Source organism: Hyla sarda, chromosome 1 (genome assembly GCF_029499605.1).
Source record: "Hyla sarda isolate aHylSar1 chromosome 1, aHylSar1.hap1, whole genome shotgun sequence".
Taxonomy (NCBI): Eukaryota; Metazoa; Chordata; class Amphibia; order Anura; family Hylidae; genus Hyla; species Hyla sarda.
In genome coordinates this window covers 615,051,089-615,075,743 of record NC_079189.1, presented here as the reverse complement: position 1 = coordinate 615,075,743, position 24,655 = coordinate 615,051,089, and the positions used below count along the sequence as shown (strand labels likewise).

General features: G+C 46.4%; 2 protein-coding genes and 1 pseudogene across 2 annotated transcripts in view; 1 reads left to right on the top strand and 2 right to left on the bottom strand.

Moving 5' to 3' along the window:
• LOC130298104 (oocyte zinc finger protein XlCOF7.1-like) overlaps positions 1-24,655 on the top strand; it is a 236,160-nt gene that overhangs the window by 73,691 nt on the left and 137,814 nt on the right. The window lies entirely within an intron of this gene.
• Positions 1-24,655, bottom strand: part of LOC130309128 (oocyte zinc finger protein XlCOF8.4-like) — an 82,614-nt gene that overhangs the window by 30,366 nt on the left and 27,593 nt on the right. The window contains 5 exon segments of the mRNA XM_056552294.1: positions 5,624-5,805; positions 9,111-10,247; positions 13,875-14,045; positions 14,166-14,222; positions 14,306-14,432. Of these exon segments, the coding sequence (XP_056408269.1) occupies positions 5,624-5,805; positions 9,111-10,247; positions 13,875-14,045; positions 14,166-14,222; positions 14,306-14,432 (1,674 nt within the window).
• LOC130342969 (U2 spliceosomal RNA) lies at positions 12,949-13,093 on the bottom strand (annotated as a pseudogene).

The window sequence follows — 24,655 nt, the reverse complement described above, 5'->3', positions numbered from 1 at the left end:
GTATATATTGGGTTTTGTATTTATATTGTTTTATATTATATAGTGTATAGTGGCAGTCGGGCCAGTAGTAAAGTGGTGTCATGTGTTTATGTGTATGTTTATTGTATGTGTGTGTGTATATCTGTGCATTTATATGTGTGTGTATGTGTATATATATATATATATAATTTTTTTTTCTTCTTTTCCTCCTTGGGGGGGCTGCTCCCCTCCGGTGTCTCTGCTCTCCTCGCCTCCAGCTTCGCGGTCTCGCTTTTTGGCGGTGTTGTCCTTTTCTTCGGTTCTGGCTTGCTCTTTTTGGGTCCGGCGCTCGCCTGTTTCTGGGCCGCGCGCGGATCCTCTCTGGCTGTCCTCTGCTCCTTGTCGCGCTGGGCGTGCTGTTCGAGCCTTGCGGCCGTGCGGGGGCGGTGCGTGGGGCTGGGCTCTTTGGGCCCTCTCTCCGGCCGCATCTCCGTGCTGCTTTTCCTTGGCATTGTGGATCTCTGGCTGGGAGGCAGAGCGTTATTTTGTAGCAAGTTGTGCTGAGCAATTTATTTTTATTTATTTTTTTTCTCCCCTGGGTAAGGATAATTTTTGAGTTATAGCGAAGTTGTGCTACTTTTATGTTCCTTTTCTTTTTGTTTTGTTTTTATAGCCAAGTCGTGCTGAATTTTATGTTGATATATTTTTTTATAAGCCAAGTTGAGCTATTTTTATGTTCATTTAAAAAAAAAAAAAAAAATGCATGTTTGTGTGAGTTATTTTGGTATGGGGAAAAAGAAAAAGTGTATTTTAGTAAATTTGGGCTGGCCGGATAGGCAGAGTTTGTTTTTGTAATTTTATTTTTGTTATGTTTGTTATAGCTGGTTAAGCTTGTTTTTGTTTTATGTTTTGTATTGGATGTGTTTTTCATTTTTATAATAAAAAGAGTTACAGCTCCAGCAGATCTCTATTACTTTTATATGGAAGGATTTGCTTTATCTATATTAGTTATCTACTTATCTTTGTTTAATCCTCACTTTTTCCTATTTTTGGATGACATTTTGGTGGCTTCAGAACCAATTACCAGGTTTCCATAGAGTTATGGTCCCAACGTACAAAGGTCGTCCTGGAACCAATTAATATTGTAACTTGAGGGACCACTGTATTCAGCTCCCCTTGTGAGGAGGGTATGAATACATTTTGGTGTGTGTGTGGATCTCTTTTCAGGTTGGCTTAAGGCCCATCCGAGTCAAAATGCTAATGCAAAGATGACAGCAGGAAACATTTGGTAATTAGGTTAAATTGGTTTTATTGAAAGATAAAAGACCATCGGCATTACAAGCTAGTAAGACCGGCAAAAATACAGGTACATACAAGGGCAGCAGTCAGGGTGAGGGAGACATCACATACAGTCAGGATCGAGCTGATAAAAGGAACAATAACAGATAACACGCCGCACCCTGAGGTGCCAGAAAACAGCAAAGTAGTACCAACGCCCCCCCCCCCCCACACACACCTCTTACGCCTGCACTGATTAAGCACTATTTAGAAATGAAGTTAAAAGAAAAGGCAAGTAATAAAAAGGGAATGGGAATGCTGCCGCTGAACAAACTAGGATTCATCCACCGTAATGCTATCCCTTTCCTAGCCAGGAACAGGGCTTCTCCAAGAAAAGTACACACATAATGGGGCCCCACCTCGTCATCCAGAATACCAAACAAATCAGGGGGTCAGCCGGGGGAGAGGGGCCACTAAAGAATCTAAGAGCTGTAAGATCTCCCTCCAAAAGGACTCCACATAAGAGCAGTCCCATATAGGGTGCCAGAAGCCGCCTTAGGGGCAAAACAACGACCGTAACACCCCTATCAGTGGATATGAAGAGACTGGAGGACTCCCCGCCGGGAACTGCGCCTCCGTGGCTATTTATAAAAGACCTCCCTCCAAAAGAACACCACATAAGAGCAGTCCCCTATAAGGTGCCAGAAGCCCAGAACAACGATGGGTGCGATGTGCCTGCCCCATCCTATACAGTTGGAGCCGCGTAATATAACAATAGTCAATAATATAAAGTTGGATGAGTTTATTATTAGCAGCTGGAGATACCAAAAAAATGGGAAGATTGCATTTCCTCCCAATTCTCACCCGCAAGCGAGGGAATATGGGATCTCCAGAGCCTTTCAGCCGGGAGAGGAGTTTTAGAAATTTTGGCCTGGATGAGGTGGGTGTACAGAATCCAAACCAGACCCCTCTGTCCCTGCGACCGTAACACCCCTATCAGTGGATATGAAGAGACTGGAGAACTGCGCCTCCCTGGCATGTCACAATTTATAAAAGGCCTCCCTCAGGACACCATAATCAGTCTGGATTTGTAGAAAGGAGCGCAAAACATTATATAGACGCTCCAACATGGTCACCCCACACTCAGTCCAGAACTGGGTGTCCAGACAAACCAGCAGATGTGAAAAGTGGGGATTATGCCAAAGCGGTAAATTAGAAGGAACATCGGTGAATGGGTAGGTCTGCTCGGCTGCCTTCCAATTCTGGATAGCTAATTTATGGAGGGCGAGCAAGTCCCCCACTGGGGGCCCTTCCAACAAAGGACTAAGGGAGGGAAGGTTGACTTATCGTGCAAGTGATCGCTCCGCATTCAGCATAGGGTCAGGGAGCTGAGTTGTAGAGTAGTTAGTTTTATGCCTGTTAGGGCCCCATATAAATGGAGGAAACAAACACTGTAAAGTGTAAAAAAAACTATTTGGGGACAGATACAGTTGAAAGTTCCAATATATAGACACATGGGAAGAATAATTAATTACATTTATACAGTTCGCCTCCGCCAAGGGAAGTGATCCCCATAGCCGAAACTTCTCTTGAATATAGGGCAGTAATGGCAGAACGTTAGTGTCAAGATCTCAGGAGGAATCCCTATTAATATGTACACCCAGGTACTACCGGCAAACCACACATCACTAACAGTCAAGGTTTATCTAATAAAGGCAGACTTTGACCAATTAATACATAGGCCAGAAAACATACGAAATCTATCAAGTAACTGAATAGCATAAGGGAGCATCTCTTCAGGGCGAGACATAAACAACACCATATCACCTGCGTAAAGACCTATATGTTCCTAATCACCCCCTATAGACATTCCCGAATAGTACATATCCCGCCAGATGAGCAGCGCCAGAGGCTAGACTGCTACAGCAAAAACAAAAAAAAGTAGAAACAGTGGGCACCCCTGTCACATGCTCTGCCCCAGGGGAAACGGGCTACAGCAAATACTTGTTTACTCCAGTCTCCGCCTCTAGGTGGAGGACACACCCCTTCTATCCTGAGATACTAAGGCTGGATGTATCACCTTTTATGAAACGAATAACATTCCTACAACACCGTATTCTCTACAGTTCGGTCACATACGACAAATGATTCTGGAACATTTACCAGTACTAAAAGGTGATGAGACGGTATCTAAAATATTACAACAAGGTGTAAGAATTAGACCACGAAAAAGTCTTTACAATAAAAGTTGTCACCCAGCAATTATTTTACAAACAGTAACCAGATTAATTGGCGCATATATAAGGACATTTATAAATGTGGACGATCGAGATGCGGTCTGTGTAAATATATGCTGAATAAGACATCTTTTAGATCCAGCAAAACGGGCAGAATATAAGATTAATAGTTTCATTACTGTCAATCCTCACATCTTCTTTCGTACATATGTTTGCACGGTTAATATATGAGATTATATATGTATTATGTTACTGTATTCTGATTATTCACCTGATACATGGATGTGACACAATATGGGGACATCGGCTGAGCAGCTTGCCGAGTTTCCACATGTGATGTGTCCTATCCATCCATATACTGAAGACATCGTCAGGCGGTGAGCTGACCCCAGATTTTTTCATAGATTTTCTATGCCTTTCTTTTGCAATATGTAAAAAAGTGCCCGACTCAATCCACATACAACAAAACCCAAGAAGGTGCCAGGATAACGCCAAATATATCAACAACTTTAGGGGAAAACCACTAAAGGGGTACCCTAAACTAAGAACCCTCCCTATGAAATGTAACTTTTATTGGTCACTATTAAAATATCAAAAGAAATCAAAAACCAAATGTAATGTTCACCACTAGGTGTCAGAACCCCACCACTGTTATAATTACGGATCCAGTTTAGCTCCGTATCAGTGTGCTGGAAATATGATAAACTCAGAAGGAATGTGCGCTTATTCTGTAGGACCGTTCAGGAGCTATCTACATATTTAGAAAGCAGAGAGAGATTATACCTTGGGCAACAGCTGTAGCTTCCTGCAATTCGTCCCACTCTACAGTGCAGCATGCGCTACACCGCTCCTTCCAACAAAACCACTATCAGCGTGTGGTGCTCACTCTTATTTAGGTAACAGTTCATATAGTAAACTTCATAGAAGATAAGAAAAAGTAGAGGGCACTCACCCAAGTTCTGATGAATCACATAGATTTATTCATAGCAAAAATGTGCAGCGTGGACAAACAAAGACAGGACGGACGGGTTCAGCAGGTGAACTCAGACAGGCAATAGTACCATTTCGCGCCGGAGCGCTGTCAAGCAATGTCCTGTCAGTGAGGATAAGGTCAATTCTAGAGTGCGTCTGGTGTCTTGCGGAGCAGTACGTGTAGTCACGCTCAGTGGCATGTTTTAAACGCCATATGTTGTATAAATCATAATGAAGTAGAACCCCATCAAGACATTGTGTACTCAGTGTTGTCCAGAGAGCACACCACAATGAGAAATCTGCTTTGTGGATCTACATATTGTGCCAGAATGGTAACAGCTACCCTATCACTAATGGCGATAAGGACACCCCTTTTTTTTGTCTGAAAGGATTATGAGAGAATGACAGGGAATCTCCTGTGGTGTAGGTTATAGGGACTTTTAGCCGACCGATGCGTCTCTTGTAAACAAAGCACGTCTGTCTCAGGCCACAAATTAGATTATGCGCCAGGTACGAATATCCTACGTTCAGTCTGGAACAATGTGCGAGGTTGGGATCCCCGGCGTTCCGAAACAGGGTATCCCCATTGGAGCAAATTTGCAAGTCCCAGTTCAGTAGAAGTAAAAAAACATGTAACTTGTTCTGACGCTGAACCAACAATTTCGTGGGGAACCCCCAGCGGTAGAGAATTTCAAATCTGCACAGTTCCTGTGTGAGTGGATGTAGGTTTCTCCTCGCTTGCAATGTAGCTGCAGACAAGTCCATATATAGCTGGATATCCTCATATGGAGCAGGGAGAGTTTCACGCTTCCTAGAGTATTGTAGAAGTAACTACAGTAAGTACTGCGGCCAATTTTTCATCCAGTGTATTATGAGCATCAACAAGTTCATTGTGGGCTTTCGCAAAAGACGCCATTTTATGCTCTGCATGGGACATCTTCCCCTCCAGGGCCACTACAGAGGAGCAAATAGGATGCAATATGGAGAAGTCCTTGTGCAGTGAGGTACGGAGTAACAGCAACATCTCCTTTTAAAGCAGTTTCAGAGACTGCCTTATCTGAAGTCTCATAAGAGGCAAAGGTATCCACCTATACACCAGGGCCATCTCCAACGGTGACAACCGACCAGTCCTCAGCCTCGGCAGAGGTAAGTCTCGGCCTCTGCTTCAGTGGACTAACCTTGGGAGACGAGGTAAGTTGATGCGGGGAGTCGCCGCCATCTTCCGGAGTCCCGGAGAGGTTGCATGAGTCGAGGGGCAGGGTGTCATCACTCTCGTCTATTGCGGCCATTACGGGCTCCCCGGCACCAGCAGGAACCGTCCACTGAGTAGGGAGGAAGCAGGTAGGAGCCGCTCTGGATCCTGGAGGTGGGAGCCACACACCAGTGGGGCTGCCGCCGGAGTGTTTCTGGAGGAGCGGTAGGCAAGAGTGCGGTGAGGCGGCGCCATCTTTGCTAGCGCGCGCGGCCGTCTTCTCCGCACCAAAGAACCGCTGTAGGGTCCGTCCATCCCCCGGTTTGCTGTGTCTCTTCCTGCCCATGGTTGTCATACTGACCTACAGGTCAGTTAAGGCTGCTGTGGAGGTCACTAAGAGGCAGCAGGAGCTAATAGAAGAGTTACTGCTATGGAGCTCGGAGCTTAAGCGGCCATTCGGTTCAGCGGCCAGGCCACGCACCGCCCCCCCGCCCCCCCCCCCCCCATCTCTAGGTATTTTATACCCCGGGGAGGACAAAGAAAAGGAAAAGAATTACACCGGTGTTTGCTGAACCCGGGGGTTGCTGAGATATTGACGACTTCTCATATAGAAAAATGAAGTATTCCTCACAGGAAAGGATTGCAGTAACACGTTTTGCTATATACACGTTTATTCCCTTTGTGGGAATTGGAACTAAACCAAAAAAGGAGGAAAAAAAAGCAAATTGGACATAATGTCACAACAAACTCCAAAAATGGGCTGGACAAAATTATTGCCACCCTTTCAAAATTAGACATAAGAAAATACAGCACCCAATATTTATTTGTTGAGTTGTAATCAACATATTGTGTATATTATGTGCTGGGGGTCTATGGCCAATTAAATCAGTATAGCTCCATAACTATTGACACCCAAAAAAATGAAACAATGAGCAATTGCTACTGAATCCTAAACAAATTTTATTAATACAACTTCAAATGAAAAAGTCACAAAAGGACTATATGAAGTAAGGACAAAGCAGTATTATTCAAAGCGATAAAAACAAGATGAAAAACAGATTCAACCACTATACGTAGGTGAGACAGGTAGAAGGATAAATCACAATAAGTTTGGATATATTAAGTAAGGAGAAGTAGGTGGTAAGAGGCTTGGGGTCGAAATGACCCTCCCCTAATCTGATCTAGTACTGCCCGCTACATCATATGAACGCCAATGCATACAAAGTACATAATAGAATTAAGTGAAAAGCCTCACTTACCCATGATAATTGCCTGTATGCACCATCCCAACGAACGTTTTGTCCCCCGACTTTCTCAAGGGACGCTGACCCTTTCAAATATGGGGAAAAATAAGATTGTTTCCAGCCTGTGATGTTCCTTTATACTCACCTGGGGCAAGTAACAGGTGTGGGCAATATAAAAATCACACCTGAAAGCAGATAAAAAGGAGAGAAGTTCACTTGGTCTTTGAATTGTGTGTGCCACACTAAGCAAGGACAACAGAAAGAGGAGAAGAGAACTGTCTGAGGACTTGAGAAGCAACATTTTGGAAAAATATCAACAATCTCAAGGCTACAAGTCCATCTCCAGAGATCTAGATTTGCCTTTGTCCACAGTGCGCAACATTATCAAGAAGTTTACAACCCATGGCGCTGTAGATAATCTCCCTCGGCGTGGATGGAAGAGAAAAATTGATGAAAGGTGTCAAAGCAGGATAGTCCGGATGGTGGATAAGCAGCCCCAAACAAGTTCCAAAGATATTCAAGCTGTCCTGCAGGCTCAGGGAGCATCAGTGTCAGCGCGAACTATCCGTCCACATTTAAATGAAATGCTATGGAGGAGACCCAGGAGGACCCCACTATGGCGGAGACCCAGGAGGACCCCACTATGGAGGAGACCCAGGAGGACCCCGCTATGGAGGAGACCCAGGAGGACCCCGCTATGGCGGAGACCCAGGAGGACCTCGCTATGGCGGAGACCCAGGAGGACCCCACTATGGAGGAGACCCAGGAGGACCCCACTATGGAGGAGACCCAGGAGGACCCCACTGCTGACACAGAGACATAAAAAAGCAAGACCACATTTTGCCAAAATGAACTTGAGTAACCAAAATCCTTCTGGGAAAACATCTTGTGGAAACATGAGACCAAGATAGAGCTTTTTGGTGAAGCACATCATTCTACTGTTTACCGAAACCGAATGAGGCCTACAAAGAAAAGAGCACAGTACCTACAGTGACATATGGGGGAGGTCAGTGATGTTTTGGGTTGTTTTGCTGCCTCTGGCACTGGAGGCCTTGAATGTGTACAAGACATCATGAAATCTGAGGATTACCAATGGATTTTGGGTTGCACTGTACAGTCCAGTGTCAGAAAGCTGGGTTTGTGTCCGAGATCTTGGGTCTTCCAGCAGGACAATGACCCTAAACCTGCGTCAAAAAGCCCCAGAAATGGATGATAACAAAGCGCTGGAGAGTTCTGAAGTGTCAGCAATGAGTCCAGATCTAAATCCCATTGATCACCTGTGGAGAGATCTTATAATTACTGTTGGGAAAAGGCGCCGTCCAATAAGAGACCTGGAGCAGTTTGTAAAGGAAGAGTCCAACATTCCGGCTGAGAGGTGTAAGAAGCTTATTGATGGTTATAGGAAGAGTGGTCCAACATTCCGGCTGAGAGGTGTAAGAAGCTTATTGATGGTTATAGGAAGAGTGGTCCAACATTCCGGCTGAGAGGTGTAAGAAGCTTATTGATGGTTATAGGAAGAGTGGTCCAACATTCCGGCTGAGAGGTGTAAGAAGCTTATTGATGGTTATAGGAAGAGTGGTCCAACATTCCGGCTGAGAGGTGTAAGAAGCTTATTGATGGTTATAGGAAGAGTGGTCCAACATTCCGGATGAGAGGTGTAAGAAGCTTATTGATGGTTATAGGAATTTACTGATTTCAGTGTGCAACCAAATATTAAGTTAAGGGGCCAATAATTTTGTCCAGCCCATTTTTGGAGTTTGGTGACATTATGTCCAATTTGCTTTTTTTCCTCCCTTTTTGGTTTAGTTCCAATACACACAAAGGGAATAAACATGTGTATAGCAAAACATGTGTTACTGCAATATATATATATATATATATATACAGAGGAGAGGAGATCTATATATATATATACACACAAAAAGGGAATAAACATGTGTATAGCAAAACATGTGTTACTGCAATATATATATACAGAGGAGAGGAGATCTATATATATATATATATATACACACACAAAGGGAATAAACATGTGTATAGCAAAACATGTGTTACTGCAATCCTTTCCTGTGAGAAATACTTCATTTTATAGAAAAATGTAAGGGGTGCCAACATTTATGGCCATGACTGTGTGTGTGTGTATATATATATATATTTAAGTATGTATTACTGTCAACTATCCTATGTACATGGTGAATATATAGATGTGTTATCTGCATCATTTATTGCTCTGAATTGACTTCTCCCGTGTGTGAGTTCTTTTATGTTGAACAAGATGTGTTTGCTGAGTAAAACATTTTCTACATTCAGAGCATGAAAATGGCTTCTCCCCTGTGTGAGTTCTTTGATGTTGAACAAGACTTGACTTATCAGTAAAACATTTCCCACATTCTGCACAAGAAAAGGGCTTCCCCCCTGTGTGAATTCTTTGATGTTTAACAAGATCTGACTTCTGAGTACAACATTTCCCACATACTGAACATGAAAATGGCTTCTCTCCTGTGTGAGTTCTTTGATGTACAACAAGGTCTGATTTCTGAGTAAAAGATTTCACACATTCTGAACATGGAAATGGCTTCTCCCCTGTGTGAATTCTTTGATGCACAACAAGATGTGATTTAAAAGTAAAACATTTCCCACATTCTGAGCATGAAAATGGCTTCTCCCCTGTGTGAATTCTTTGATGTACAACAAGACCTGATTTAAAAGAAAAAAATTTCCCACATTCGGAACATGAAAATGGCTTCTCCCCTGTGTGAGTTCTTTTATGTAAAACAAGACCTGTTTTCTCAATAAAACATTTCCCACATTCTGAACATGAAAATGGCTTCTCTCCTGTGTGAGTTCTTTGATGTACAACAAGACCTGATTTAAAAGTGAAACATTTCCCACATTCTGCACATGAAAATGGCTTCTCTCCTGTGTGAGTTCTTTGATGTTGAATAAGACTTGATTGATCAGCAAAACATTTCCCACATTCTGCACATGGAAAGGGTTTCTCCCCTGTGTGAGTTCTTTGATGTTTAACAAGGTCTGATTTCTGAGTAAAACATTTCCCACATTCTGAGCATGAAAATGGTTTCTTTCCTGTGTGAGTTATTTGATGTCTAACGAGGTCTGGTTTCCAAGTAAAACATTTCTCACATTGTGGACATGAAAATGGCTTCTCCTTATTTTGCTGAACATCCTGTGATGACTGAGAAGACAGGACCTGTATATAAGGATGAGATGACAGATCTTGGCTGTGAAGGGCTGAGGGTGTATCTGGGATAATGGAATGTTCTTCATATGTATCTTGTGTGATATCATCATCTGCTTTATAATCTGAAGATATAAGATTCTCCTCTGATCTCCTGCTACAAGAATCTGCAGAGAATAACACAGATTTTATCAGTATTAACCCCTTAACAACCAAGGATATTTTTGTATTTCTAAGCAATAGTACTTTGTAAATCCACCTTTAATTTTAAATAAGATTTACTGCAAAACTGAAGAAAGATAGTTACTATGATAGCGGAGCAGCCATACAACAGTGGTGACAAACTGTGCCCCTCCAGATGTTGCAAAACTTCAACTCCCAGCATGCCCGAGGGCCAGTTTGACACCACTGCCTTACAAGGAGCAGGGACACCTGTCTTTGAGAATCATGTGGACACAGCCTCAGGGAAAATCACTGCTATGGGGCCCGGTCAGGGACCAAATGACCGTGCCCCCCAATCCACCTGACCCCGCAGGTTATAATGGGAGCAGTCATCCAAACCGCCCCTTTATAATCCTCATGCCAGCCAGAGAATTCAGGCAAAGGATAGGGGATACGTTATAGATCACGGGGGTCCGACCCTTCGGACTCCCTGCGATCTCCTGAACGGGGCCCTGGCAGTCTGCTAGAAGGGAGCAGACCGACCCTGCATGGAGCGGCGGCCGACACTCCCCCTCCATGTATACCATAGAGATACATGGAGGGGATGTGTCAGCCGCGGCATCCTGTAGGGTAGAACCCAAGGGTCGGACCCCCGCGATCTATAACCTATCCCCTATCCTGTCTAGGCAGACAGTATCACATTTTTGTCTTTTGTCTATTAATGTGTATAGAAAGACTTATGACCTAATACAGTTAGTGAAATTTTCCTGGAGCCTAATTAAAAGGGGAACCTTTATTTTTAATGATTTTCACTCACAGCTCGCCAGCGGTACTTCGCGGAGCTGATCGCAGCGGATGTCCGCCATTAACCCCTCAGATGCGGTGATCAGTACAGATCACGGTATCTGCGGCAATGCGCATGTTAAAATAGATGATCGGATCCCCCGCAGCGCTGCCACAGCGATCCGATCATCTATAATGCTGGACGGAGGTCCCCTCACCTGCCTCCATCCGTCTCCCGGCGTCTCCTGCTCTGGTCTGAGATCGAGCAGACCAGAGCAGAAGATGATCGATAATACTGATCAGTGCTATGTCCTATACATAGCACTGATCAGTATTCACAAGCAAATTACTGCTATAGATAGTCCCCGATGGGGACATAAAAAGTGTAAAAAAAAGTTGAAAAAAGTAAAAATAATAAAAAGTGAGAAATCCCCTCGCCCAATAAAAATGAAAATGGTAAATTTTTTCCCCATTTTACCCCCAAAAAGCGTAATTTTTTAAAATAAACATATTTGGTATCTTCGCGTGTGTAAATATCCGAACTATCAAAATATTATGTTAATGATCCCGAACGGTGAACAGCGTAAACGTAAAAAAATAAAAAAAATAAAAAGAGGGCAAAAATCCTATTTCTTGTCCCATTTTATTCCCAAAATTTTTTATTAAAAATGATCTAAAAGTTTTATGTATGCAAATGTGGTATCAATAAAAAGTACAGATGACGGCGCAACAAAATGAGCCCTCATACCGCCCTATATATGGAAAAATGAAAAAGTTACAGGTGGTCAAAATAGGGCGATTTTAGATTACTGATTTTGTACAAAAAGTTTTAGATTTTTTTTAAGCATTACAAAAATATAAAAGTAATCTAGCCATGGGTATCATTTTAATCGTATTGACCCACAGAATAAAGAACACATGTCATTTTTACCTTAAATTGTACAAAATGTGCATAATTGTGGTTTTCATTTAAATTTCCTCCCTAAAAAAAATAATTTTTTGGGTTCGCCGTACATTTTATGGTAAAATGAGAGAATTCATTACAAAGTACAATTGGTGACGCAAAAAACAAGCCCTTATATGGGTCTGTAGATGGAAATATAAAAGAGTTATGGATTTTAGAAGGAGAGGAGGAAAAAACGAAAATGTAAAAATAAAATTGGCCTGGTCCTCAAGGTGAAAATTGGCCTGGTCCTTAAGGAGTACTTATTTTTATGTTTATTTTATTTTTTTTATCTAAGAGCCGAGGAACGTGCTTTTGAATCACCCAAAATGCAAGAAAAATGCAAACATGTTACACTAAAAAAAACGTGCACAAAGGATGCGGTCTATCGCAAGTCCTTCTCCGATAGGAGAGAGGCCCCCAACAAACGTTACCCTTCGCTTCCGGACCAAAAGGTACCTGCGATGTTCCAGGTTCGATGTCCCTTTTTGCCGAAGCTACTAAGGGACCACAAATACTCGCCGGCACCCCCCTTGGCGTTAGCCAAGATATCTGCCCGCAGAGCCGATAACGGTCGGTACCCGGCCCAAGCAGGAGTACCCAGGATTGAGGAACCTGATGGCCACACACACCTCCCCTAGACCGCCAGGAGGGACACCCAGAAGGGCTACCAGATCCTAAAAATCCTGTGGACACACAACACGCAAAAAGTGACAGTGACAAAAAGGAAATAAATAAGTGAATGTGCGCAGGTGTTCTGCCCGGACATCCGGCCGGATCTATAAAAATTTCTCTTATCCTATCCAGAAGGCCGAGAATCAAGAGGTGAGTGCCACAAGGTGAAGAGGTCATGGTGCCCGTGCTTCCACTCAGGGAGTCTATCCTCCAAGTGAATTTCGGCACCTCTCGATCACCACTCCCCGAGGCACTAAAGTACCTCAGCTCTAGACCCTCTCAGCCTCATGGCGAGACCCGGAGGAAACAGGTCACATCAGGGCAGCCCCGGAACACCCTGGAACACCTGCCCCCTACCATGTAGCAGCCATCCCCACCAGTCCCACACCAGCATGAAACTGATAAGAACAGATACTACACTTGATCTTAGCCAAAAGGCCGAGAAGCGAAGTACATGAGTACTTATCTCCTAGTCCCAGAATCCTGTGTATAGGGGATAAATATTTGATCACCCGGGGACCCGTTTGTGTATCTCCGGCTCTCATGGAGAGACATGTCGGGCACCTCTTGGTACGGTGGTCGACAGTAATCCCTACACGGAGCGCATGTCCCCTGTGCCTGGAGAGATCTGGGGTGCTGGACAAGAGATCACGGGGGGAGGTCGGACCCCCACGATCAGACACTTATCCCCTCTCCTCAGGATTCTTTGGAAGGTACCAGCGCCATCTTGTGTAGCGGTTCGGACATAAGTTTGCAGCTTCTTTGTCGCTGACTGACCCCTGGTAGGACCCATAGCTGGGGTGACTGGACTAAGGCTTTTCGGGGTCTTTGGGGCAGAAGAAAGTGTCCAGGGCAAATAAAGACATGGGATCTATGCAGAGTTACTACAACATGAGTCCGCTCAGCGTACAAAAGGGAAGAGAACGACTCCAGGAAGACGTCACCTGTCAGTCACTGCTGGGATCTACTGCTATATGGTCTCTATATGGGGGAATATTAGTCTGTATATAATGTGTTTGAATAATACCGCCATACTGTTTATGAATCAGTCACTATGTAGTGGTGATGGTATCAAGTCGACTGATATAGAGTCAATATAGAGGGGAGGGGATAGTATTTGCCCTGTAGTCCCAAAGATTCTAGTTCCACCAATACTTTCCAAAAATATTATTGCAGCCGGTGACTGAATAGAATCTGTGACCCTTCTCTGTATTTAGTGGTTACTACTCACCTGGGCGGTTACCTGTAGAAATGTCCTCCTTATACTGCTCATCACCGCTCACATCTGTCTCTTCTTCCTTTATATCTGTAGCATTAATATAGATCAGATCTTTCCCGGTAGGAATGTCCTCCTTATACTGCTCATCCCTGCTCACATCTGTCTCTGCTTCTTTCTTTATGTCTGTAGCAATAATATGGATCAGATTTTTAGCTGTAATGTCCTCCTTATACTGCTCATCACCGCTCACATCTGTCTCTTCTTCCTTTATATCTGTAGTATTAAAATAGATCAGATCTTTACCTGTAGTAATGACCTCCATAAACTGCTCATCTGGTGCGGTTCTCTTACTGGATCTGACTGTAGGGAACACATACAGAGACTGAATTCATTCTTTACATACAAATAATGAGAGGACGTGTGTATATAGTCATGTCTATTACCTGGTGATGTGAGTGGCTGCTGATCCTCCATCATGACCTGATCCTTGTACTGATCCTTGTGTCCTTCTACATACTCCCACTCCTCCATGGAGAAATAGACCGCCACGTCCTGACACCTTATAGGAACCTGACACACAATGATACAGTCATCACCCCGACCCCTCCAGTGGTGTTACTGTATAATGTCCCAGCATTCCCAGCAGTGTCACCTCTCTAGTCATCACCAGACCCCTCCATTACTGTATAATGTCCCAGCAGTGTCACCTCTCCAGTCATCACCAGACCCCTCCATTACTGTATAATGTCCCAGCAGTGTCACCTCTCCAGTCATCACCAGACCCCTCCATTACTGTATAATGTCCCAGCAGTGTCACCTCTCCAGTCATCACCAGACCCCTCCATTACTGTATAATGTCCCAGCAGTGTCACCTCTCCAGTCATCACCAGACCCCTCCATTACTGTATAATGTCCAGCAGTGTCACCTCTCCAGTCATCACCAGACCCCTCCATTACTGTATAATGTCCCAGCAGTGTCACCTCTCCAGACATCACCAGACCCCTCCATTACTGTATAATGTCCCAGCATTCCCAGCAGTGTCACCTCTCCAGTCATCACCAGACCCCTCCATTACTGTATAATGTCCCAGCAGTGTCACCTATCCAGTCATCACCAGACCCCTCCATTGCTGTATAATGTCCCAGCAGTGTCACCTCTCCAGTCATCACCCTCCATTACTGTATAATGTCCCAGCAGTGTCACCTCTCCAGTCATCCAACACATAACCTGACCTTATATTACCACAATTTGTAATTGTATTGCTTCCTAATGTATATTCATACTGTATATTATATGTAAGTGCTGTTTCTGTACTTTGATTTTCAAGTTTGGATTGTTACTCCTCCCATGTGTTTTTGGCGCCCATTTTTGGGCTATATAAACCTGCTATTGTTGTACTGTCCTTATCCTGATCTGAGGAAGGGAGGGATCCTCCCGAAACGCGTAATCTTGTCCATTTTATTGTTTTTTTTAATAAAATGTCCTGCTGAGGACTTTCCTATTACCTTTGGCATCCGCCTCATCTGTCTACAAGAGTCTGCAGCGCCATACCTGAGGGTTTTTTCCTGCTCTACTTCTAATATTACTGTATAATGTCCCAGCAGGGTCACCTCTCCAGTCATCACCAGACCCCTCCATTACTGTATAATGTCCCAGCAGTGTCACCTCTCCAGTCATCACCAGACCCCTCCATTACTGTATAATGTCCCAGCAGTGTCACCTCTCCACTCATCACCAGACCCCTCCATTACTGTATAATGTCCCAGCAATGTCACCTCTCCAGTCATCACCAGACCCCTCTATTACTGTATAATGTCCCAGCATTCCCAGCAGTGTCACCTCTCCAGTCATCACCAGACCCCTCCATTACTATATAATGTCCCAGCATTCCCAGCAGTGTCACCTCTCCAGTCATCACCAGATTCCTCCATTACTGTATAATGTCCCAGCAGTGTCACCTCTCCAGTCATCACCAGACCCCTCCATTACTGTATAATGTCCCAGCAGTGTCACCTCTCCACTCATCACCAGACCCCTCCATTACTGTATAATGTCCCAGCAGTGTCACCTCTCCAGTCATCACCAGACCCCTCCATTACTGTATAATGTCCCAGCAGTGTCACCTCTCCAGTCATCACCAGACCCCTCCATTACTGTATAATGTCCCCAGCAGTGTCACCTCTCTAATCATCACCAGATCCCTCCATTACTGTATAATATCCCAGCAGTGTCACCTCTCCAGTCATCACCAGACCCCTCCATTACTATATAATGTCCCAGCAGTGTCACCTCTCCAGTCTTCACCAGACCCCTCCATTACTGTATAATGTCCCAGCAGTGTCACCTCTCCAGTCATCACCAGACCCCTCCATTACTGTATAATGTCCCAGCAGTGTCACCTCTCCAGTCATCACCAGACCCCTCCATTACTGTATAATGTCCCAGCAGTGTCACCTCTCCAGTCATCACCAGACCCCTTTATTACTGTATAATGTCCCAGCAGTGTCACCTCTCTAATCATCACCTGACCCCTCCATTACTGTATAATGTCCCAGCAGTGTCACCTCTCCAGTCATCACCAGAACCCTCCATTACTGTATAATGTCCCAGCATTCCCAGCAGTGTCACCTCTCCAGTCATCACCAGACCCCTCCATTACTGTATAATGTCCCAGCAGTGTCACCTCTCCAGTCATCACCAGACCCCTCCATTACTGTATAATGTCCCAGCAGTGTCACCTCTCCAGTCATTACCAGACCCCTCCATTACTGTATAATGTCCCAGCATTCCCAGCAGTGTCACCTCTCCAGTCATCACCAGACCCCTCCATTACTGTATAATGTCCCAGCAGTGTCACCTCTCCAGTCATCACCAGACCCCTCCATTACTGTATAATGTCCCAGCAGTGTCACCTCTCCAGTCATCACCAGACCCCTCCATTACTGTATAATGTCCCAGCAGTGTCACCTCTCCAGTCATCACCAGACCCCTCCATTACTGTATAATGTCCCAGCATTCCCAGCAGTGTCACCTCTCCAGTCATCACCAGACCCCTCCATTACTGTATAATGTCCCAGCAGTGTCACCTCTCCAGTCCTCACCAGACCCCTCCATTACTGTATAATGTCCCAGCAGTGTCACCTCTCCAGTCATCAACAGACCCTCCATTACTGTATAATGTCCCAGCAGTGTCACCTCTCCAGTCCTCACCAGACCCCTCCATTACTGTATAATGTCCCAGCAGTGTCACCTCTCCAGTCATCATCAGACCCCTCCATTACTGTATAATGTCCCAGCAGGGTCACCTCTCCAGTCATCACCAGACCCCTCCATTACTGTATAATGTCCCAGCATTCCCAGCAGTGTCACCTCTCCAGTCATCCCCAGACCCCTCCATTACTGTATAATGTCCCAGCAGTGTCACCTCTCCAGTCATCACCAGACCCCTCCATTACTGTATAATGTCCCAGCAGTGTCACCTTTCCAGTCATCACCAGACCCCTCCATTACTGTATAATGTCCCAGCAGTGTCACCTCTCCAGTCATCACCAGACCCCTCCATTACTGTATAATGTCCCAGCAGTGTCACCTCTCCAGTCATCACCAGACCCCCCCATTACTGTATAATGTCCCAGCAGTGTCACCTCTCCAGTCATCACCAGACCCCTCCATTACTGTATAATGTCCCAGCAGTGTCACCTCTCCAGTCAGCACCAGACCCCTCCATTACTGTATAATGTCCCTGCAGTGTCACCTCTCCAGTCATCACCAGACCCCTCCATTACTGTATAATGTCCCAGCAGTGTCACCTCTCCAGTCATCACCAGACCCCTCCATTACTGTATAATATCCCAGCAGTGTCACCTCTCCAGACATCACCAAACCCCTCCATTACTGTATAATGTCCCAGCATTCCCAGCAGTGTCACCTCTCCAGTCATCACCAGACCCCTCCATTACTGTATGATGTCCCAGCATTCCCAGCAGTGTCACCTCTCCAGTCATCACCAGACCCCTCCATTACTGTATAATGTCCCAGCAGTGTCACCTCTCCAGTCATCACCAGACCCCTCCATTACTGTATAATGTCCCAGCAGTGTCACCTCTCCAGTCATCACCAGACCCCTCCATTACTGTATAATGTCCCAGCAGTGTCACCTCTCCAGTCATCACCAGACCCTTCCATTACTGTATAATGTCCCAGCAGTGTCACCTCTCCAGTCATCAGACCCCTCCATTACTGTATAATGTCCCAGCATTCCCAGCAGTGTCACCTCTCCAGTCATCACCAGACCCCTCCATTACTGTATAATGTCCCAGCAGTGTCACCTCTCCAGACATCACCAGACCCCTCCATTACTGTATAATGTCCCAGCAGGGTCACCTCTCCAGTCATCACCAGACCCCTCCATTACTGTATAATGTCCCAGCAGTGTCACCTCTCCAGTCATCACCAGACCCCTCCATTACTGTATAATGTCCCAGCAGTGTCACCTCTCCAGTCATCACCAGACCCCTCCATTACTGTATAATGTCCCAGCAGTGTCACCTCTCCAGTCATCACCAGACCCCTCCATTACTGTATAATGTCCCAGCAGTGTCACCTCTCCAGACATCACCAGACCCCTCCATTACTGTATAATGTCCCAGCAGTGTCACCTCTCTAATAATCACCAGACCCCTCCATTACTGTATAATGTCCCAGCAGTGTCACCTCTCCAGTCATCACCAGACCCCTCCATTACTGTATAATGTCCCAGCAGTGTCACCTCTCCAGTCATCACCAGACCCCTCCATTACTGTATAATGTCCCAGCAGTGTCACCTCTCCAGACATCACCAGACCCCTCCATTACTGTATAATGTCCCAGCAGTGTCACCTCTCTAATCATCACCAGACCCCTCCATTACTGTATAATGTCCCAGCAGTGTCACCACTCCAGTCATCACCAGACCCCTCCATTACTGTATAATGTCCCAGCAGTGTCACCTCTCCAGTCATCACCAGACCCCTCCATTACTGTATAATGTCCCAGCAGTGTCACCTCTCCAGTCACCACCAGACCCCTACATTACTGTATAATGTCCCAGCATTCCCAGCAGTGTCACCTCTCCAGTCATCACCAGACCCCTTCATTACTGTATAATGTCCCAGCAGTGTCACCTCTCCAGTCATCACCAGACCCCTCCATTACTGTATAATGTCCCAGCAGGGTCACCTCTCCAGTCATCACCAGACCCCCTCCATTACTGTATAATGTCCCAGCATTCCCAGCAGGGTCACCTCTCTAGTCATCACCAGACCTCCATTACTGTATAATGTCCCAGCATTGTCACCTCTCCAGTCATCACCAGACCCCTCCATTACTGTATAATGTCCCAGCATTGTCACCTCTCCAGTCATCACCAGACCCCTCCATTACTGTATAATGTCCCAGCATTGTCACCTCTCCAGTCATCACCAGACCCCTCCATTACTGTATAATGACCCAGCAGTGTCACCTCTCCAGTCATCACCAGACCCCTCCATTACTGTATAATGTCCCAGCAGTGTCACCTCTCCAGTCATCACCAGACCCCTCCATTACTGTATAATGTCCCAGCAGTGTCACCTCTCCAGTCATCACCAGACCCCTCCATTACTGTATAATGTCCCAGCAGTGTCACCTCTCCAGTCATCACCAGACCCCTCCATTACTGTATAATGTCCCAGCAGTGTCACCTCTCCAGTCATCACCAGACCCCTCCATTACTGTATAATGTCCCAGCAGTGTCACCTCTCCAGTCATCACCAGACCCTCCATTACTGTATAATGTCCCAGCAGTGTCACCTCTCCAGTCATCACCAGACCCCTCCATTACTGTATAATGTCCCAGCAGTGTCACCTCTCCAGTCATCACCAGACCCCTCCATTACTGTATAATGTCCCAGCAGTGTCACCTCTCCAGTCATCACCAGACCCCTCCATTACTGTATAATGTCCCAGCAGTGTCACCTCTCCAGTCATCACCAGACCCCTCCATTACTGTATAATGTCCCAGCAGTGTCACCTCTCCAGTCATCACCAGACCCCTCCATTACTGTATAATGTCCCAGCAGTGTCAACTCTCCAGTCATCACCAGACCCCTCCATTACTGTATAATGTCCCAGCAGTGTCACCTCTCCAGTCATCACCAGACCCTCCATTACTGTATAATGTCCCAGCAGTGTCACCTCTCCAGTCATCACCAGACCCCTCCATTACTGTATAATGTCCCAGCAGTGTCACCTCTCCAGACATCACCAGACCCCTCCATTACTGTATAATGTCCCAGCAGTGTCACCTCTCCAGACATCACCAGACCCCTCCATTACTGTATAATGGCCCAGCATTCCCAGCAGTGTCACCTTTCCAGTCATCACCAGACCCCTCCATTACTGTATAATGTCCCAGCAGTGTCACCTCTCCAGTCATCACCAGACCCCTCCATTACTGTATAATGTACCAGCAGTGTCACCTCTCCAGTCATCACCAGACCCCTCCATTACTGTATAATGTCCCAGCATTCCCAGCAGTGTCACCTCTCCAGTCATCACCAGACCCCTCCATTACTGTATAATGTCCCAGCAGTGTCACCTCTCCAGTCATCACCAGACCCCTCCATTACTGTATAATGTCCCAGCAGTGTCACCTCTCCAGTCATCACCAGACCCCTCCATTACTGTATAATGTCCCAGCAGTGTCACCTCTCCAGTCATCACCAGACCTCTCCATTACTGTATAATGTCCCAGCAGTGTCACCTCTCCAGTCATCACCAGACCCCTCCATTACTGTATAATGTCCCAGCATTCCCAGCAGTGTCACCTCTCCAGTCATCACCAGACCCCTCCATTACTGTATAATGTCCCAGCAGTGTCACCTCTCCAGTCATCACCAGACCCCTCCATTACTGTATAATGTCCCAGCATTGTCACCTCTCCAGTCATCACCAGACCCCTCCATTACTGTATAATGTCCCAGCAGGGTCACCTCTCCAGTCATCTCCAGACCCCTCCATTACTGTATAATGTCCCAGCAGTGTCACCTCTCCAGTCATCACCAGACCCCTCCATTACTGTATAATGTCCCAGCAGTGTCACCTCTCCAGTCATCACCAGACCCCTCCATTACTGTATAATGTCCCAGCAGTGTCACCTCTCCAGTAATCACCAGACCCCTCTATTACTGTATAATGTCCCAGCAGTGCCACCTCTCCAGTCATCACCAGACCCCTCCATTACTGTATAATGTCCCAGCAGTGTCACCTCTCCAGTCATCACCAGACCCCTCCATTACTGTATAATGTCCCAGCAGGGTCACCTCTCCAGTCATCTCCAGACCCCTCCATTACTGTATAATGTCCCAGCAGTGTCACCTCTCTATTCATCACCAGACCCCTCCATTACTGTATAATGTCCCAGCAGTGTCACCTCTCCAGTCACCACCAGACCCCTCCATTACTGTATAATGTCCCAGCAGTGTCACCTCTCCAGTCACCACCAGACCCCTCCATTACTGTATAATGTCCCAGCAGGGTCATCTCTCCAGTCATCACCAGACCTCTCCATTACTGTATAATGTCCCAGCAGTGCCACCTCTCCAGTCATCACCAGACCCCTCCATTACTGTATAATGTCCCAGCAGTGTCACCTCTCCAGTCATCACCAGACCCCTCCATTACTGTATAATGTCCCAGCAGTGTCACCTCACCAGCCATCACCAGACCCCTCCATTACTGTATAATTTCCCAGCAGTGTCACCTCTCCAGTCATCACCAGACCCCTCCATTACTGTATAATGTCCCAGCAGTGTCACCTCTCCAGTCATCACCAGACCCCTCCATTACTGTATAATGTCCCAGCAGTGTCACCTCTCCAGTCATCACCAGACCCCTCCATTACTGTATAATGTCCCAGCAGTGTCACCTCTCCAGTCATCACCAGACCCCTCCATTACTGTATAATGTCCCAGCAGTGTCACCTCTCTAGTCATCACCAGACCCCTCCATTACTGTATAATGTCCCAGCAGTGCCACCTCTCCAGTCATCACCAGACCCCTCCATTACTGTATAATGTCCCAGCAGTGTCACCTCTCCAGTCATCACCAGACCCCTCCATTACTGTATAATGTCCCAGCATTCCCAGCAGTGTCACCTCTCCAGTCATCACCAGACCCCTCCATTACTGTATAATGTCCCAGCAGGGTCACCTCTCCAGTCATCACCAGACCCCTCCATTACTGTATAATGTCCCAGCAGTGTCACCTCTCCAGTCATCACCAGACCCCTCCATTACTGTATAATGTCCCAGCAGTGTCACCTCTCCAGTCATCACCAGACCCCTCCATTACTGTATAATGTCCCAGCAGTGTCACCTCTCCAGTCATCACCAGACCCCTCCATTACTGTATAATGTCCCAGCATTCCCAGCAGTGTCACCTCTCCAGTCATCACCAGACCCCTCCATTACTGTATAATGTCCCAGCAGTGTCACCTCTCCAGTCATCACCAGACCCCTCCATTACTGTATAATGTCCCAGCATTCCCAGCAGTGTCACCTCTCCAGTCATCACCAGACCCCTCCATTACTGTATAATGTCCCAGCATTCCCAGCAGTGTCACCTCTCCAGTCATCAACAGACCCCTCCATTACTGTATAATGTCCCAGCAGGGTCACCTCTCCAGTCATCACCAGACCCCTCCATTACCGTATAATGTCCCAGCAGTGTCACCTCTCCAGTCCTCACCAGACCCCTCCATTACTGTATAATGTCCCAGCAGGGTCACCTCTCCAGTCATCACCAGACCCCTCCATTACTGTATAATGTCCCAGCAGTGTCACCTCTCCAGTCATCACCAGACTCCTCCATTACTGTATAATGTCCCAGCAGTGTCACCTCTCCAGTAATCACCAGACCCCTCCATTACTGTATAATGTCCCAGCATTCCCAGCAGTGTCACCTCTCCAGTCATCACCAGACCCCTCCATTACTGTATAATGTCCCAGCAGGGTCACCTCTCCAGTCATCACCAGACTCCTCCATTACTTTATAATGTCCCAGCAGTGTCACCTCTCCAGTAATCACCAGACCCCTCCATTACTGTATAATGTCCCAGCATTCCCAGCAGTGTCACCTCTCCAGTCATCACCAGACCCCTCCATTACTGTATAATGTCCCAGCAGTGTCACCTCTCCAGTCATCACCAGACTCCTCCATTACTGTATAATGTCCCAGCAGGGTCACCTCTCCAGTCATCACCAGACCCCTCCATTACTGTATAATGTCCCAGCAGTGTCACCTCTCCAGTCATCACCAGACCCCTCCATTACTGTATAATGTCCCAGCAGTGTCACCTCTCCAGTCATCACCAGACCCCTCCATTACTGTATAATGTCCCAGCAGTGTCACCTCTCCAGTCTTCACCAGACCCCTCCATTACTGTATAATGTCCCAGCAGTGTCACCTCTCCAGTCATCACCAGACCCCTCCATTACTGTATAATGTCCCAGCAGTGTCACCTCTCCAGTCATCACCAGACCCCTCCATTACTGTATAATGTCCCCAGCAGTGTCACCTCTCTAATCATCACCAGATCCCTCCATTACTGTATAATATCCCAGCAGTGTCACCTCTCCAGTCATCACCAGACCCCTCCATTACTGTATAATGTCCCAGCAGTGTCACCTCTCCAGTCTTCACCAGACCCCTCCATTACTGTATAATGTCCCAGCAGTGTCACCTCTCCAGTCATCACCAGACCCCTCCATTACTGTATAATGTCCCAGCAGTGTCACCTCTCCAGTCATCACCAGACCCCTCCATTACTGTATAATGTCCCAGCAGTGTCACCTCTCCAGTCATCACCAGACCCCTCCATTACTGTATAATGTCCCAGCAGTGTCACCTCTCCAGTCATCACCAGACCCCTCCATTACTGTATAATGTCCCAGCAGTGTCACCTCTCTAATCATCACCTGACCCCTCCATTACTGTATAATGTCCCAGCAGTGTCACCTCTCCAGTCATCAACAGAACCCTCCATTACTGTATAATGTCCCAGCATTCCCAGCAGTGTCACCTCTCCAGTCATCACCAGACCCCTCCATTACTGTATAATGTCCCAGCAGTGTCACCTCTCCAGTCATCACCAGACCCCTCCATTACTGTATAATGTCCCAGCAGTGTCACCTCTCCAGTCATCACCAGACCCCTCCATTACTGTATAATGTCCCAGCAGTGTCACCTCTCCAGTCATCACCAGACCCCTCCATTACTGTATAATGTCCCAGCATTCCCAGCAGTGTCACCTCTCCAGTCATCACCAGACCCCTCCATTACTGTATAATGTCCCAGCAGTGTCACCTCTCCAGTCCTCACCAGACCCCTCCATTACTGTATAATGTCCCAGCAGTGTCACCTCTCCAGTCATCAACAGACCCTCCATTACTGTATAATGTCCCAGCAGTGTCACCTCTCCAGTCCTCACCAGACCCCTCCATTACTGTATAATGTCCCAGCAGTGTCACCTCTCCAGTCATCATCAGACCCCTCCATTACTGTATAATGTCCCAGCAGTGTCACCTCTCTAGTCATCACCAGACCCCTCCATTACTGTATAATGTCCCAGCAGGGTCACCTCTCCAGTCATCACCAGACCCCTCCATTACTGTATAATGTCCCAGCATTCCCAGCAGTGTCACCTCTCCAGTCATCCCCAGACCCCTCCATTACTGTATAATGTCCCAGCAGTGTCACCTTTCCAGTCATCACC